The sequence below is a fragment of the Serinus canaria genome, chromosome 7 (genome assembly GCF_022539315.1).
Source record: "Serinus canaria isolate serCan28SL12 chromosome 7, serCan2020, whole genome shotgun sequence".
Classification (NCBI taxonomy): domain Eukaryota; kingdom Metazoa; phylum Chordata; class Aves; order Passeriformes; family Fringillidae; genus Serinus; species Serinus canaria.
In genome coordinates, this window is record NC_066321.1 from 7,638,384 (window position 1) to 7,654,859 (window position 16,476).

Below are 16,476 nucleotides of genomic sequence, written 5' to 3' on the forward strand. Positions count from 1 at the left end.
CGGGGCCGGGCCGGTCCCCGCGGGGCGGTCGCGGGGCGGTCTCGGCGGCGCGGCCCCGCCGCAGCCGGCAGCGACGCCCCCGTGGCGGGGGCGCGGATGGTCTCTCCCGGGCCGGCGGGAGCGGCTGTGACACCTGCTGGCGGCGGCGGGCCGGCCCACGGCGGGCGGAGCGGGGGGAGCGGGGCGGGCGGGCAGAGCGTGCCCGCTCGGGGCGCTCCGCGGCCGCGGTGCCCGGCGCTGCTGCGCGGCCGCCCCCGGTGCGGGGCACGGCGGGGCCGGGCGCCCCTGAGCTCCGGCGCGCCGGGCACTGCGGTAGCGGCGCTGCCGCGGCGGCGGCTCCGCGCCCCCCGCCCGTCCTCCTCTTTCTCCTCCTCCTCCTCCTCCTCCGCCGCGCCACTTCCAGGGGAGGCTGGTGTCATGCGGCTGGCGCCGAGGGAGGGGTGCCCGGGGCCGCAGCAGCAGTGAGAGGCGCCGCGCCGAGCCCCTGCGATGACAGCCATGAAGGAGCAGCCGGCGCACCCGGGCGGCAGGGGGAACCCGCCGCCGCCGCAGCCCGACCAGGTGCGACCCGCGGCGGGAGGCGCCGAGGGGCCGGGGATGGACGGGGCGGGCGCGGCCGCCGTCCCGGAGAAGTTGTGCGGAGCTGGAGAAAAGTGTGCGGGAGGGAGACGGAGGGCACGGGCGCCCTCGGGGCGGTTCGGCCGGGGGGAAGAGGGAGACCCGCGGAGCTGTCTCGGGGATGCGCTGGGGCCGCCCGGAGGGGACCCAGCCCGGTCCGGATCCGCATCGGGGCTGGGATGTCGGCAGCGGATCCCGCAGTAGTTTGCGCTCCGTTTCCCCGCGAGTTGCGCCGGGGGAGCCGCACGGGCGGGGGATGCTGCCCTGGCCGCGGGGAGCCGCGGTGACACCGCAGGAGCGGCCGGGGCTGGCCGGCGATGCGGGGCGCTCCTCATCGCCGCCCGCTCCGCGCGGGGCGGGCAGGGAGCGGCCCCGGAGGCCGGGGGGGTTTCCCGGGGCGATTTTGGCAGCGGCCGGTCGGCGGTCACGTCCCTTGGCCCGGCGGTGCCGCCCCGTGGGCCGGCGGGGCTGAGGCTGGCGGGGTGCTCTCGGTAGCGGTGTCTCTCGGCACCGGCTCGCTTCGAGTCTCGGGCGGCATATGAGAGACGGTACCGGGGAGCAGCCGAACTTGGATGTCATCCTCACAAAATCGAAGTTTTCATCACCAGATCGCTGCGCCTGATGCTCCCGGGCGACAGGATCTAAGGCATCGGGAGGGATGGGGCTGTCCCCGGGGGACCCTCTGGCAGCCGGGGCGGGGCGGGGGTCGTGCCGGAGCCGAATCCTCGCACCTGCCCTCGGCACCCGGCGGGAGAGGCTCCCCGGCAGCGCTCAGCTCTCCCTCTTCCCCAGGCACCTTAAAATATGCGAACTCCAGCGGAGGGGGTTTTTTGCACATCACAACGTCCGTGCGCGCCGCTTTTGGTTCGGAACTCCGGCTGGCTGAACGGGCTGGCAGGACGTGGGCAGCTGCATTTCACATTTTCATTCTCTGCTACATCCATCCACGGAGCTGAGCTTTCCTTCGATGCACTGGCACTGGGTGGGAAACGCCAGCAGTGGAAGCTGCTGGGCTCAGATCTGCTTTAGCAAGCCCCAGTACCCAGTCCTGCAAGCACAGCCAGGCTGCACGCTCAGCTCTGAGGAGTCTGTCCAGTATCAGTGAACCCATTCATTTAAATAAATTTATGCTCTGCTCTCTGCTCGAAAATGTATGCACTATGGCACATTTTCGTGTAATGCTGGTAAAATAATACATTTGATCCTTCTTGAATAAATTGATTGCACAAGTTACATGATCTGAAATAGATGGGTAACTTCCACCAGTGCTTAAATTCTGAGCAAATAGTAGATTTTATGGAAAAGTGAAGATCATTTTAAGTAGGCTCAGAGGTTCATGGAGATCATAAATTTCAAGGACATTGTTTTCCTTTAGAGGGATACTGCTATTAGATGTAATAAAAAGTACTTGAACTTAACCAATCTCTATTTCTTTATATTCAGTTCAGAGGTGTTGAATTGGCAATTGTTGTTGGAGGTGGAAATCTTTTCGAAGCAGGATTAATAGTGTATGTAAAAAATTACCAGTTTGACTGCTTTTTTAGGTTGTAATGAGGAACAGCAGTAAGATATCAATTTAAAGCACACTAAATATTAAGAGTTTAATCCTAAATATAGAAATATGACTGCCTGAGTGCTCTGGAGTTCTCAGCCTCTCTCAGTGGTGGATGTGGCAGCCACTAGTTTTTCTGGGCCTGGCTGAATGAAGTATAGGTGGGAAGTCCTGTATATTTGGATTGGGTTTTTCAGACCAAGTTTGCTTTAAAGTTGATATTGGATCGGCTTGGGTTGCCTGTTGCCAGAGATATTATGGCATGCAAAATGTTGCTTTTGGTGGATAGCAAATCTTTCTATGGGTTTCAATGCCCATCATAGGGACAGAGGTCTGAATCCTGCAGTGAGCTCTGTGCAGATTGAGGCCAGGATTGTGGATGTCCATTCATGCACCTCTGCAGCAGCCAAGATCCATGGGACACACTCAGCCCTGGACAAGGCTGGACCAGAGGCTGTGTCTGACTTGTCTGACTTCAGGTTTGTGCTGGAAACCATTCTTAGTGCAGCAGTGTGATGTGGCTGTGATCCTGACAAAAGAATGTTGTAGTTTCAAAGCTTTGTGTTGGCTTTTCAGGGTTGCATTTGCAGAGTTGGTGCTGTGATGAGCATGGGGAGAAGAAGATAAGGGGTTCAAATGTTCACTCTGCTTTTCCACACCCCACAGCCCTCTCATGGGCTTGTTCATAGGGACAATGCATCCTTCTTGGGGCCTTCAGTAAATCCATCTGTGTGTACTCACTATTCACACCATGTTAGTGAGCTTGTGTAAACTCATAGTGCCACTGCAATTGACACCTGGAGTTTATTGACCTATTTATAACAAGGAGGTGTGTGCTCTGAGAAGGGTTTCCTGCGGCAGCAGGGCCAGCACATCTTTTCTGGTGGAGAAGTAGAAAGTCCTAAAAAAAATAAGGAGTTGTATCCAGATCTTCTAAATGTAAATCTCTTTCTTGCTTCCAAAGTCTGGTTTTGCAGACTTTTCTGAGAGCAGTCATACCAAAGGTGGAGCATTTCTGGTAAATGTATAGGCTCGTGACCCAAGATGGGATTTCAGATCACAGCAGGCTAATTCTGGGATTCTCCACTTTAAATAAAAGCTTGGATTGGCTGACTGAAGCATCCACAGCCATCACCTTATGAATAATCAGATACAATTTCATATCCAACACTTCCTCTGATAGTACTTTTAAACCAAGGCTCCCCTGGGACAAGGCATCCAATAACAACTTCCATTAACAGTGCTAATGATGTTTTGGCATTGGGTTTGATAAATTAGCCAGATTTATTCTCACCTCACTGCTGAATGATGAGTCATATTTATTGCAGAAATTACAGTTTTACGTTCAGGTGATATATCTGCAGAAAGGAAAATAGCTGTAAATTATCTGTATTTCTGGAATGCTCTATCCAAGTGCTCAGACTTCTGTCACTTGAGCGCTGTGTCAGGAGTTAATGTGGCTCCTTCAGTTCCCCTTAGAGGACTAAAATGAGTGGTTTTTGTCTTGAAGCTCTTGAGAGCTGCCTTGGGGTCTTGGTCAATGAAGTTTAGTGATCTTTTTTTAGAAGACACAACCATTTGGTAGTCAGTGGAAACAACATATTTGAAAAATATAATGTAGCTGAATGACTTGCTGGTTGATGAATGTTTCTGTCTTTGCAGATGAAAAACTAAGATAATTCCTCTAGGTATTACCTTTGTGAGGCTTCAGTCTGTTTACAAGAAGCCAGATGATCTACACCACCTGGTGCTACTCACTGTTCTTTGTGTGTGCAGAAGACAGACCTTTGAAATTTATAATAATTTTCTCCTGAGCCTCTTTTACACTCCTAACCTGATGTCTTTTTAAAAGTGATTTTAAAACAGAAAAAAAAGTGGTGTTTTTTTGTTTGTTTGTTGGGGTTTTAACATTTTTTTGGTTTTTACTGTATATATTTTTAGAATCTACTACATTATTCTTAAAACAGGCAAGGTCAAATCAGACGTGTTGTACTAAATCATGACATTATTTGGTAAGCATTTAAATTACATGTTTAATAAAAAAACAAGGACAACTGGCTTTGCTTGACTATCTTGATTTCAGGAGTTGACTTTTTCTTCTCAGGACCAGTTTTGATGGTCACCAGACAAGTGGCACATTTTAAAAGTACATCTGAATGAAATACAATTATTTGTGGTTCTTTTTTTTTTTTTAGTGACTAAAGCCAAAATAATTTCTTTTTTTTTAATGTCTTCATTGCTTTTTTTCTTTTCCCAAAACCAGACTCTGACCTTGTCGTGGGAAAAACACCGATGGATAGTTGTGCCTGTCCAGAGCATTATTCACCTTAATGAGGTTTTGTCAAGGTGAAAGGGCTCTCCCTTGTCCCACTCAGGTCAGGAGGAAGCTTGAACTCTTAATCACATACACACAACAGTTCCAGTACTTGAAAGGTTCAGCCAGGTGGTCAAGTTCATGTCCCCCACTCCTGTTTGTGTGCAGAGCTGGCTTCAGGCTGAAATAAGAAACCCATTTGTAGTGAATAATCCAGATTTGCATTTTTCCTGCTTTCCAGCCTGGAGGACCTTTTACCTTGCTTTGTTTTGTGATGCTTTACCCAACTTACTGCTTTCAACAAACTTCAACACCGTGTCACCAACAGTAGGTAAGAAAAGCCAGTAGTAGTGGTGAAATAAGGTTATATCATTATTCCCTGAATATTCCATAAAGAGCTATCATTTCAATCTTAAACTTTTAAATTCTTGTTCTTACACCCTGTAGAGGCCACACTATAGTCACAGTGACTGTAGATAGGTCACACACAGATTGTGTTTGATCCAGCAAGGGGGATTACAGGCTTGCAGTATCTGTTGACTGTGTGACCAGCTTCACAAGAAACTCATAGGAAAATGAGTTACCTGTGGTGGTTTGTAATGTTGTTCAGGATTCAGATTCCAGAGGAAGGCACAGATGTGTCATCTTTCCAATTGTCCATGTGGCCTTTACTCCCTTTCTCTTTGCCTGTGACTGTTTGATGTAGTTCAGCCGTGCACTGATGGTGGTGATTGGCACACGAAGCCTGAAGCTTGGCTTCCACCTTCACTGCAGTTCTTGTCTCCTGCTCTGATCTCTGTGGGGCAGGGTGAGCAGGATCTGGTTTTGGTGAGATGCTCCTGATGGAAATTGAGGAGCATCATTGTCTGTGACACCTGGTACCTGCTCTGCGTGCACAGTCTCGAGGAGCTTGAGGCACACATGTTTTTCAGGGTCTGCAGAGCACTTGGGGGTATTTCTCTGTACCTCTCAAATTCACAAGTGATGAGTGTCCAACAAGGGTCAGAAACTCGCTTTCCTAATGCAGAAAACTTCACCAAGACCCTTCCAGTCCTTTATCCAACCTCTGCCCTGGGGCACAAGCACAAAGAGTCTCTGCTGGTGGACACAGGGCAGGGTGATCACGCTGATGCTCTCTTGCTCTTGGTACCCTCCCCTCATGGTTCCTGTGCCTTTTTGAAGTGTGCCTTGCTTGCAGAACAGCATGTGGGAACTTGGGCAGCATCACAGAGCACCTGACTTTGCTGCATGCAGAGCCCTCTGCTTGCAGATGGATTAAAGGGATTACCTAATGCAGTAAATCAAAAACTGTGAAACAGGGCAATCTTTCTGGCTCTTCTGCATTAGAGAGAATTGCAGGCACGCTGTAGGTTACATAGTAGCCTCAGGTATTTGAACATACCTATTGTATTAGCTATTTTTAAAAACCCTGTCTGTTTTTTTTCTTCCAGCATCTTCCAATTGAAAGTATTGCTTCAGGCAAACTATTTTGATAATTAACAAGAGGGAGGAACTCTTTCAGCAAACAGCGATGCTGTTTGATGTTATTCTCAAATTTGAAGCCCATCATTTTAGCACTTTTCAATAACTTGGAGGCATTTGGAGATCATATGCATGTGTTAGTGACTCACAAATGTGACCACAGACTCTCTTCCCATGGTGGTAGTAAATAATGCAATAAGTGATCCCTAGAGGGGTATCGTTGTTGTTGTGTTTTGTTGTGTTGTTGTTGGTTTTTACTAATAGACTTTTGAAATTTGTCTGACCTGTGGAAGGACTTGTAGGTGTAAAATTTGCATTTCACATATTTTTCTTTCTTTAATGTTGCATCTCAAGACACAGGTAATCTCACCTGCTGCCACACCTGCCTGTGTCCTGCCAGCAGGTACCTGTAACTTGCTGGCACTGTCTTTATGAGTCTTGCAGGACCTGTGTCATATTTCAAGTGGATGCATTAGTCACAAAATCTCGGATGTCTCAAACTCTGTCCCTTTGCACTTTAATCATGCACTTCTTTTCCGCTTCACTCGGCTGCATCCAATGATGTCCGTGGATATATGATGGTAAAAAGAACAATGCTGATGGTGACTGATGATGATAAATTACTGTATTTATCCATTAGGAAGGACATTGGATGACCTACAGATCTGAGGCTGAAGCTAAAAGACCTTTTTTAATCTTTGTTAACGCTGCTGGCAACAGCCACATAACTTATTATGTGTTATTTATGTAGAGAATCTGTAAATAGTTTTGACCCATTCTAAGATAGAATAGATAAGATAAAACCCCTCTGGCATTTGGAGGATATTGCCTAAGAAAATCCATTAGGGAGTATTAAACAATGTGATAATTTAAGGAAAATAATGATTCTATAAAAGCTTTTGGGGGCATATTTTTTACTGCCTGGGGCAGTATTTGCAATTTGCAGTTCCTTTGGGGAGAGAAGAAAAGCATTTTGTAGCTTTCCAAAAAACAAAGCGGGCCAATATTGAAGTTTTATTTTTGAAAATATGGAGAGAATTCCAATTGCCAATGGGAAAACTGTTAAACTTGCTTGAAGTGCTGGGCTAGTGCAAGAAAGTAAATCAAACACTGCCAGTGTGACTGATCATTCATCCCCTGTGTTTGTTCTCTCTGCTCCTGGCGGTGCAGAGACTGCTGACCTCCTTTCCCCCTTTTCCATCTGAAGGCTTCAGAGCCCAGTCAAATCAAAGCATTTAAGATATATTGGGGGAGGTTTTCAGAGCAAAGATTTGAGCATAAGCCCACCTAATTATGAGTGACGGTGTGCTGCAGTCTTAAGGAAGAGCTGTTTAAGTCAGTGGCCTAATAACAATTCTAAATAAAGATGTAGTAGCTCTGAAAGTTGGGTGACCTGAGTCAGTGCAGTTCCAGAAGAGTCCCTTGGCCTGCAGGACGTTGCAGTTGGGTAAGCACGTGGTAGTATTTTAGTTTGGATCAAAAACTTACCAGTGAACAAATCCTGACTGACCCTGATGAATTTTGACTTGCACCTTGGAGCAGTTTCAGAGTTGGATTCCCTTGGGATGAGAGGAAAGAAGCTGATGTGCTCCAGGAGCACCGGTGGGGTGCACCAGCTCTCAGTGGGTGTCAGGTCCTTGGGATCAAACTGGAGCTGGTCCATGTAACCCCCAGAAATGCAGCAGGTGTGCCAATCAGGTCCTTATCTATGGGAATAAATCATGCCAGATTCCATTTTCTTCATGCAGGAAAAAACCCTTTTTTGTTCACATAACTCATTTTTATATAGTTTCACAGACTTTGTGTGTGACTCCAGTTGCTTAGTAGCATGTGTGCCAATTACTTTATTGGTTAGTAATTAGTAATTGGTTAGTATTTTACTTGTCTGTCAAATCTCTCTATTCTTAAATTTACATATTTTCTTCACTGTTCTCATGGGATAGATTTAATGTTTATGCAGGTGTTAGTTGTTTTTCACCCAGGAACAGATTATGGTGTTAAGGGACTGCTCACATCAGGATTGCTTTCACATGGGAACTTGCAGAGTGCCAGCTTGCCAGGCTAGCCACTGATCTAACAGAGCAGGCCTGATTTTATCAGGCCTTTTATAATTTTTCTACCTTACTGCAACACTTAACAGGTATGGCTTTGCAGTTCTGCTGCTCTTTCTTTGCTACACTAATTTAACAAATGCAGGAGGTGATCAATACCTGCATATATTTAAAAGCAGCTGTATGGTTTTGGTTTGTTTTTTTCACTTGGCTTAGGCCAAGTGATACAACTACATTGCATGCCTTTGTTATTTTCATTGCAGCACTGGATCAGTTTCTTACATGTTTGTAGGTATTTGTTTGCTGTTTTTCAAGCATACCAGTGTTCATTGCCTCCCCAGTCAAGACAGAAATATACTGACATGAATGAGTGAGTTACAGGTGGTGGAGAGGTCTCAGTTGCACTGAGATGCTTATGAGGACTGCTCAGAATCTGAAATAGACAGCAGGAAACAAAAGGAGTGTTTATGGTAGTGTATAAGCAAAAGGTTTATAGAGGTGGTTTATAAAGCATATGATCTTCTGTAACTGAGATTTTTTTTCCTGGCTGTAGATAGAGGGATGTATCTGAAAGGGCTCCACTAACTTGAAAGAGAATGGAGATTATGAAATTGGAGGTTAAAAGCCCTTGTTCTGTTCTTGTCTGGTTGCAAAATTTCTGTGTGATTTAGGTAGGTCCTTGAAGGCTGCAATTTCAGAAATAATGTCAGTGTTTGAGCTGTGTTATTGTTTTGGGAATTTGAAATGTCAGAGTTGCCTGTGATGGACCTCCAGTGCACGTTTGGGAAAGCTGAGTGCCTTTTAGAATGTTACTGAGCAGTGCCATAGGGAGGGGGCTCATGTGTGGGGGTCTGTCTGTAAGGCAGTGGCTCCCTGATATTTGTGTACTTCTGGGAGAAAACCACCAAGATTTAGGAGTGGCCTCACAATCCAGAGGAGCTGCAGGAAGGTTGGTGGTGTTGGTAGGTGTCTAAGGGTCTGGATTTCTGCCCTTCAGGCAGGAACCTGAGATGATATGAAACACAGTAGTTGTCATTTAGGGTGCTGTTGCTGCTCCCAAAGTTGCACTTCCATGTGTCTGTGTTTGCTGTGCCAATGGAGTAGCCCCACAGGTGTCTGGGGTAACACATGTGCTGCTCCTGATGAGGGGTTTTGGCATTTGGTTACTACTCACCCTCAAGACCATCTCTGCAACCTGCAAGTTCCAGGAGGAAGATTTTCTATTTATTTCAGTACAGGTTGTGTCTGTGAATGGAGTCTCACATGAGAAAATTTTGGTAGTCCTGAAAAAAAAGACTGTGTTAGAAAATCAGTTTAATCTGATTTTCTTGTACTATCCTTTCTCCATCCATTATTCCAGGAAAATGGTAAATAAAGAGCATACCTAGGAATGTAGGGGATGATCCAGTCGAGCTTTCAGTGATTATCTCTGAAGTGGTTCATAGTGCTAAAGGCAGCATTTTATCTGATTTTGGGTAGAATTAGTATTACCTGTTTATCTAACCCAGCAGATTTGGGCTATAAATTCCTCCTCTGTTCTTGCTGCCAGCACAGTCCAGTGTGACTGAGCTGAGCAGGATGGACTCCTAATCACTCACCTGTTTTTCAGTGATCCGTGGGTGCTGTGGACCCAGCACTGAGTGTTGCTTTCACACCAAAAGCATTTCCATCATTTCTAGGAACTTGAACTTGGTAATAGGGAGGAGAGGAGCAGCACATCAAAACTGTCAGCAGATTGCAACAAAGCTGAGAGGAACAGGTTTTTGTGGTTTTTTTTTTTTTTTTTTTTTTTTTTTTTTTTTTTTTTTTTTTTTTTTTGCCTGTGTTGTGCTTAGTGTGCTCTAGTAGAGTGTGGAGTAATGAGGCATGGTCACATTTACATGGAAACACTTTCCCTAATGAGGGAAATGGTGTTATCTATTTTACTGTAGTGGATTCCCATTAAAAGCAGGACTTCAGCACATCCACCATCTGAAATGTGGGCTGGGACAAGCTTGGTGGAAACAAAGCACATAAACAGGAGGGATGGGATGGGATGGATGAGATGGAAATAAATCTCTGGCTGTGACCAGTTAAGGGAGAAAACAGAGACAATGTAAGAAATCCTTCCAGGTGCTGCTCTGCATTGCAATGGAGTGCCTGATCTTGCACAAATCATAGCAAGCAACAATAGGTACATAACATGGAAAAAAGGAGAGTGAAATAAGGAGCATATTTTTCAAGGCAGGCAATTTAACCCTTGGGATAGAAATGCTGAGGTAAGCTTTGAACTCTGCACCTTTTGATGTCTTGAAATGCAAAAGGGTTTCCCAAAAGATGCCCAAGCAAAAATTTTTTGCCCTTGGGCAAAGGTGGTATCCCAGGGAAATGTAATGGGTTGCAGACTACAGGAGAGGGAATGATGGGGATGCCTTGGTGAATCAGTGAATTTCTGGGAGTTTTGCTATTGTTGATAGTCAATACAAATGAACTCCTATGAAATAAAAACCACAAACCTTTATTACAATCATCTCTCTTTTTTTTTCCACCTTTCTGCTGCTTGACAATGATGGAAAGTTCCTCCTTTCCTTTTTATGTGCTTCTGTAAATCTTTGTTGTAATAGGAAAGAAATAATAGGTTATCTTACATCTGAGCTAAAGAGAACTTTTCCTGAAGAGCTGCAGACTGAAGTATGGAATTCTACTAATTTCCATGCAGCACTTGACAAAACTTACTATATATTTATAGTATAAATAAGCCCTCTGGGGTCTGAGGGCTGCAGTTGTGACTATAGAAAAGATTTCAAAGGCTGCACTTTGGCTGGATGTGGTCAGCATTCATCCATGACCTGGCATTAACTCTCATGCCAGGACCTTGATCTGTGCAATTTTTTTTCTTTTTTTCTTTTTCTTTCTTTTTTTCTCCCTGAGAGAGCAAGGATTTCAGTTTTATGGCATCTCACTTGCTATAAAGATTTTGAGGAAAGGACTTTTTTTTCCCCCTTTCCTTTTTATCTCATATCCTTTTCATTGCAGTGAAAACAACTTGATGTGTGTCTTCCTTGTGAATGTGCAGTGTGGTGGTTGGGTTAAAGGAGGCACAAAACCACAGGAACACCTGTTTGGTGGCTTTAGCAGGTCCATGTTGGTCAGGGCATATGCAGTAGTGCCCACCCAGCTCTAGTGGACTCCATCTGTTTGGTGGATCTCCTGTGCTGTACCTCAGGGAGGTGTTTTCCTCCCAGCAAGTCTTGTTTTACAGCTGGTGTGTTGGGACTTGAGACACTGCACATGGCAGGCAAACAAAATCTGTATTTAAAAGTATTTGTAGAAGCAACATTTAGTTAGTGAAAACGAGTTAACTGGTTCTACAAAGGCTCTTGGATTTTGCTGACAGATTACTGGGAGGCTTTTGCCCTTAAGGAGTTGCTTGATGTTCTTGGTGTGGAAAAAGCTGTGCTTTGAGATTAAATTATTCAGGTGTTTTTCAAAGTAATTAAGGCTTCTAGCATTTAATGTTTTATGTATGCAGGTTAAAAATGAAGGTTGATTAAATCACAACAAAGGGAAGTTTATTCACAAACGATAGACAGCAGTGTCTCTTTTGTGACTGGTGGAATGCTGTTGAGCCCACTTCATTACATTGAATATTGAACCATTATATTAGTGCCATTTTTTCTAAGTGATGGCATTGTTAAAAAGCAGGCAGTAGAATTTGATGCAGTACAGCTCTGGCTGTGCTAAGTAGTGCAGAATACTTTTTTTTTCTGTCAAGTATCTGATTTATAGACAATTTTTCAGTTTGTGTTTTTGAAATGGCCAGGTGAGCTATACAAAACTCAGCAAGACCAGGAGGCAGGCCAAAGTAATGATTTTCTTGTTGGAAAGTAATAGACATGCCAGTATAGCATGTAATAACAGCAGGTTTTACAGAGTGCTGCAGAACAGTAGGAGTGTGGAACACATACATTACATAAATTATCTGTGCTTGCATTTCTGCAGAGTTCTGGGCCACTGGAGCTCATTCATACTTTCTTTTTGTTTTTTTTTTTTTTTCCCTTCTTTTTTCCAGTCATTAAGAGTATCAATGCATGAGCTCCTTCAGCCTATTAAAAACTTTACCTGCCTTACCTCCTCTGGTTTGAGAACCTTGTCCTTTGGATACCTGTACTTGCTGTTCAGGAATCAGTGAATGGTCTTTGAAATCTAACAGCAAATCAGACCTCACTGTTGCAGGTTCCAGTGTTGTCTCTCATTATCCTCTCTCCTATCAGGAACAACAAAAAAACCACCTAAGACACAAATTTAGAGTATCCCCTATGTGCTGTGTCAGTGTGAGACAGCTCATCCCTGCAAGTATTTATTAATTATTCGGAGTCTGCTTTTTTAAGGGTACTTCCATAATAACCCCGAGGTTTTGTACTCCTCTGATAGTGCTCCTTGGTCATTGTGAAGATCTGGAGACATATTTTGTCCATAAATATTTTTTTGTCCATAATTTTAATCCCTATTTTTTGACATTGTATATGAACACACAGAAAGCCACTGTGTCCTGCATGTCTTGTGTTTGCATTCCTGTACTCTCAGCCTATCCCATGCATTGCAACAACTTGTTCCTGTCTGGGATCCCTCCAGTTTCTCTTTCACAGCTTCCAGGGGGATCTGGGGCCTCTCCTAATAATTTCTATACAAAATAAAGAAACCAAAGTTGCTCAAAATTATCTGTGCAAAGTTTAGAAAGGGCAATGCAGGTTAGAAGAACCCTGGTTGTTGGAGAGAGAGACATTTCAGGAGTGTAAATTATTTAAATTTCTTGGACATTTGAGGCAAATCCATGAAAAACTAGTGAGCTCTGTGAAGTATCTTAAGGGACCCTCCTTCAGCTTCCACTGGTCCTGCAGAAAGCACAGTAATAGGTGTTTTTTAATCAGCAGAGGTTTCACATTTTTGTCCTACTGAGATGGAAACTTCCTGGTGATATTAATAGACTTTTTCCACATGGGAAAAGATTCTCCCTTTGTTTTTGCCCTACCTTGCATGAAGTTGTTTTTGTATTTTATTTTAATCAAGGTGTTTTTTATTTTCATCCCATCAGAGAAAAGGAATGTTCCTATGGAGATAACATTTTCATGTTATGAAAGTGTTTTCAGTAGTAATTCTCCTGCAAGTCGACCTGGATGAACCAGTGACACTGCAATGCCCTCTCTGTTTTTTTTCTCTTTTTGTTTTGTGCTCTATTTCATTGTTATTCCTGTCTCTGTGACTCTTTTTGCTACAAGAAAAATTCCTTATCCATTATTGAATGAGCCCTTCATGCACTTTATGGATTTAGTTTTTAGTAACACTTATGAAAAATAAGTCTACTTTCTGATCATGGAGGTGTCTGTGCCTTACCTTGAAATGTTTGAAAACAGCTCTCAGTTATCAAGATTTAACATCATTTGGGAAAAATCCGAAGCTAGTTGGCTTTTAAGATATTGCCCAAAGGGAATGCATTCAGCACGCAGCCTTCTCTGATGGACAGCAAGCACAAAATGTGAAGCTCCAGAAATTCACCTCAAGCATAAAACTTCTAAGTAAAAACAGGACTTGGAGAGTGCCAAGAGGTTAATCTGGGTGAGGGTGAGTTGTTTTCACCAAGAAAAGCCTGTTCCTTTATGGGCATCTGAACCAGGGCTCTTGCTACAGAGGCCCCCAGCTCTGAATCTGTCTGAGTCACTGAAATATCCCATAATTTTTAGTGTTTAGGGTTGTGGGACCTTTGATTATTTCTCTTCAAAGCATCTACTGTTTTTTTCAGGGCTCAGTTCTTCAGCTGCATGGCACCAAAGACTTTCTGTGGTTTTGTACCACAGCAGTTGTCGTTCAGTTCTGAGCATTTCTGAAAGTTTTATTTATATTGTGGCAGGGCTTCAGTTGTCATCCAAGATTGAATTGCAATTGGAAGATTGAGGGAAACAAAAGCATTTTTCTGCAGTCTAAATAGATAGGATAAGTATCAAGTGGATGGAAATTAATACTGTTATCTCCATTTTCCATTTTTCTGTTTCAGTTTTTCTAAAACAGCTGTGAATTGGTGTGATTTGACAAAGCCACCAGCAGTTTACATTGGCTGTCTCTGAAATGGGGAGAGAGTCTTTCCAGATAGACAGGAAGGGAGGGAAGAGCATTTCATTCTCTTGAAGTGATTAGATTTTTTAAAAATCACTGCATAAAAAGAATATTTGCAAACAATCCCATCAAAATGGAAAAAGAGGCAGCAAGTTTATGTATTAGGAAAGGAAGTGGCTGGGGGTGTCTGAACTTTGGGATTATTTTCTTTGTGGCCTTTCTTGCTCAAGGACTTTTGGTGAGTATTAATAATTCTATACATATAATGAATGAATTTCAGTCTGTGTTATAATTATTTGCATATCCTGACTTAGAGAGTTCATTCTGAATCCACTGCTGGTATCTTGAACCCCAGGATAAGTTTGTGTTGTTTGGGCCATGCCAAGTGTTGAGCTGCTGTGGTCCTGCTTTGCTGTAGTGCCCCAAAACCTTGGGGATCAGACCCTGAGCATGGACCAGTGAAGGTGGAGGCTGCAAAAAGCCTCTGGGAGCAGTAATTGGGAGATGAACCTGTTGGTACTTCTGACAAGGACTGTGAGTGCATTCATCCCATTTCAGAAATTGACTTTTTCTCCCTGTTTTTGGGTTTGTGCCCAAAGAGTCTTTCAAAAACTTATAAAAGAGTCTAATTCTGGAAGAAGCATAATGGTTTATTTTGGGTTTTATTATTTTGCCACTGACCAAGAGAAGCCTTTTTGTGCCTGGATTTATGGACACGTGTAAAAGCTATTGTCTGTGCTTCCCCCATGGATTATTCATCTTTTTCTTTCAAAATACACTCACGTTCCTGGGAGTTATCCTAGTGCTTGCAGTTGAACCTGCAAGTTTGGAGACATCAAATCACTTGTGATACTAAACCAAGCTGTAATGATGTAATGATGCCTGCTTCCCAGGAGGGTTTACATTTCGGGTAGTGAGCATTTGTGATGCAGTTTGAAATGATACAATGGCAGGGGCTTTGAAAATGTTCCCCAGCACTCTAGAAGGGCTCATAAACATGTAGCTGCTACTGTAGAGAGTTACTTAAGTTTTCATCTTGGGACATGTGTTGTGTAAATTCAGTTGGAGGTTTTATCGATATTTTCTTGGATCTTAAGGAAACTACTGGTAGCCCTGCTGCTCAGAGAGTAGCTGAGTTCTAATTCACCATGCTGTGGCTTTGAAGAAACCAGCCTTACAGGAGTTTCTGTGCCCTTACAAGGCACTGAACTGGTGAAGCTGGATGTGATCCATATTAATCTTTGCTTCCAAGCAGTTTAGAGCAAATAACCCTCTCCTCTAACGCCCCTTGTCCTCTGCTGCATAAACCAGTCTTGGGAGAAATAACAGAGCAGTGATTGAAAAACTTTAATCCAGTCGTCCCCAGCCCCTGAACATTAAGATAAACCACCCAATCCCATTTTCCTCTTCAGAAATGTTGCATATTAAAGCCACCAGTTGTCTGGATTTAATCTGCCTCTCACTGCTGTGCTGCTGGTCAGAGGGAAGGGCTCCTGCAGTGGCATGTGGGATTGGATAGTGATACACCCATGAAAGAAAAAGAAAGAAAATATTGTAACAGTTTGTGGTAGTTTTATAACATATTAATCACAGATTTTAGACAAGGTGTTGGTAATTTAAAGGCTGGGAAGAGAGGTATGGTATGGATGGGCCAGGCCATGCAGAAAGTGAGCCAGGTCCTGTGAAACTGGGGTTGGACCAAAACCAACCCAACTGTGTTATGATCCCACTTCTGACATCTATTTAATGTTATGATCCACCTCTGATACCAAATGATGTTAAGATCTGCTGGAATAATGTTGGGATCTCACTCCTGAAATAATATTAGTGTCTGAATTAAATTGCAAATGAGACCATATGCTAAAGTCAATGGTTCAGATTTTATTTAACAGCAAGGAGTGAGAGAGATTGATAGGGAAAGAGGGGTAGAAATGGGAAGAGAGAGGGAGGAGAAAGAGAGAAAGGCAGGTTATATTCACCACCCCCCAAAAGGACCTGGGGGTACTGGTCCACAGCCAGCTGAACATGAGCCAGCAGTGTGCCCTGGTGGCCAGGAAGGCCAATGGCTCCTGGCCTGGGTCAGGAATGGAGTGGCCAGCAGGAGCAGGGAGCTCATTCTGCCCCAGTACCTGGGACTGGTGAGGCCACACCTGGAGTGCTGTGTCCAGCTCTGGCCCCTCAGGTTGGGAAGGACCTTGGGATGCCTGAGTGCATCCAGAGGGGGCAGCAAGGCTGGAGAGGGGCTGGGAACACAAACCCTGTGAGGAACCACTGGGGGATCTGGGAAAGTTTAGCATGGAGAAAAGGAGACTCAGGGGTGACCTCATCACTCTCTAGAGCTCCTGAAAGGTGTCTGTGCTCAGCTGGGG

General features: G+C 44.5%; 1 protein-coding gene across 1 annotated transcript in view; it reads left to right on the forward strand.

The window, feature by feature from the left end:
- The first annotated feature begins 457 nt into the window (after positions 1-457).
- Positions 458-16,476, forward strand: part of DPP10 (dipeptidyl peptidase like 10) — a 236,978-nt gene continuing 220,959 nt past the window's right edge. Inside the window, exon 1 of the mRNA XM_050977060.1 lies at positions 458-561. Coding sequence (XP_050833017.1) covers positions 490-561 — 72 coding nt within the window. The 5' untranslated portion in view covers positions 458-489. The remainder of the gene's footprint in view (positions 562-16,476) is intronic.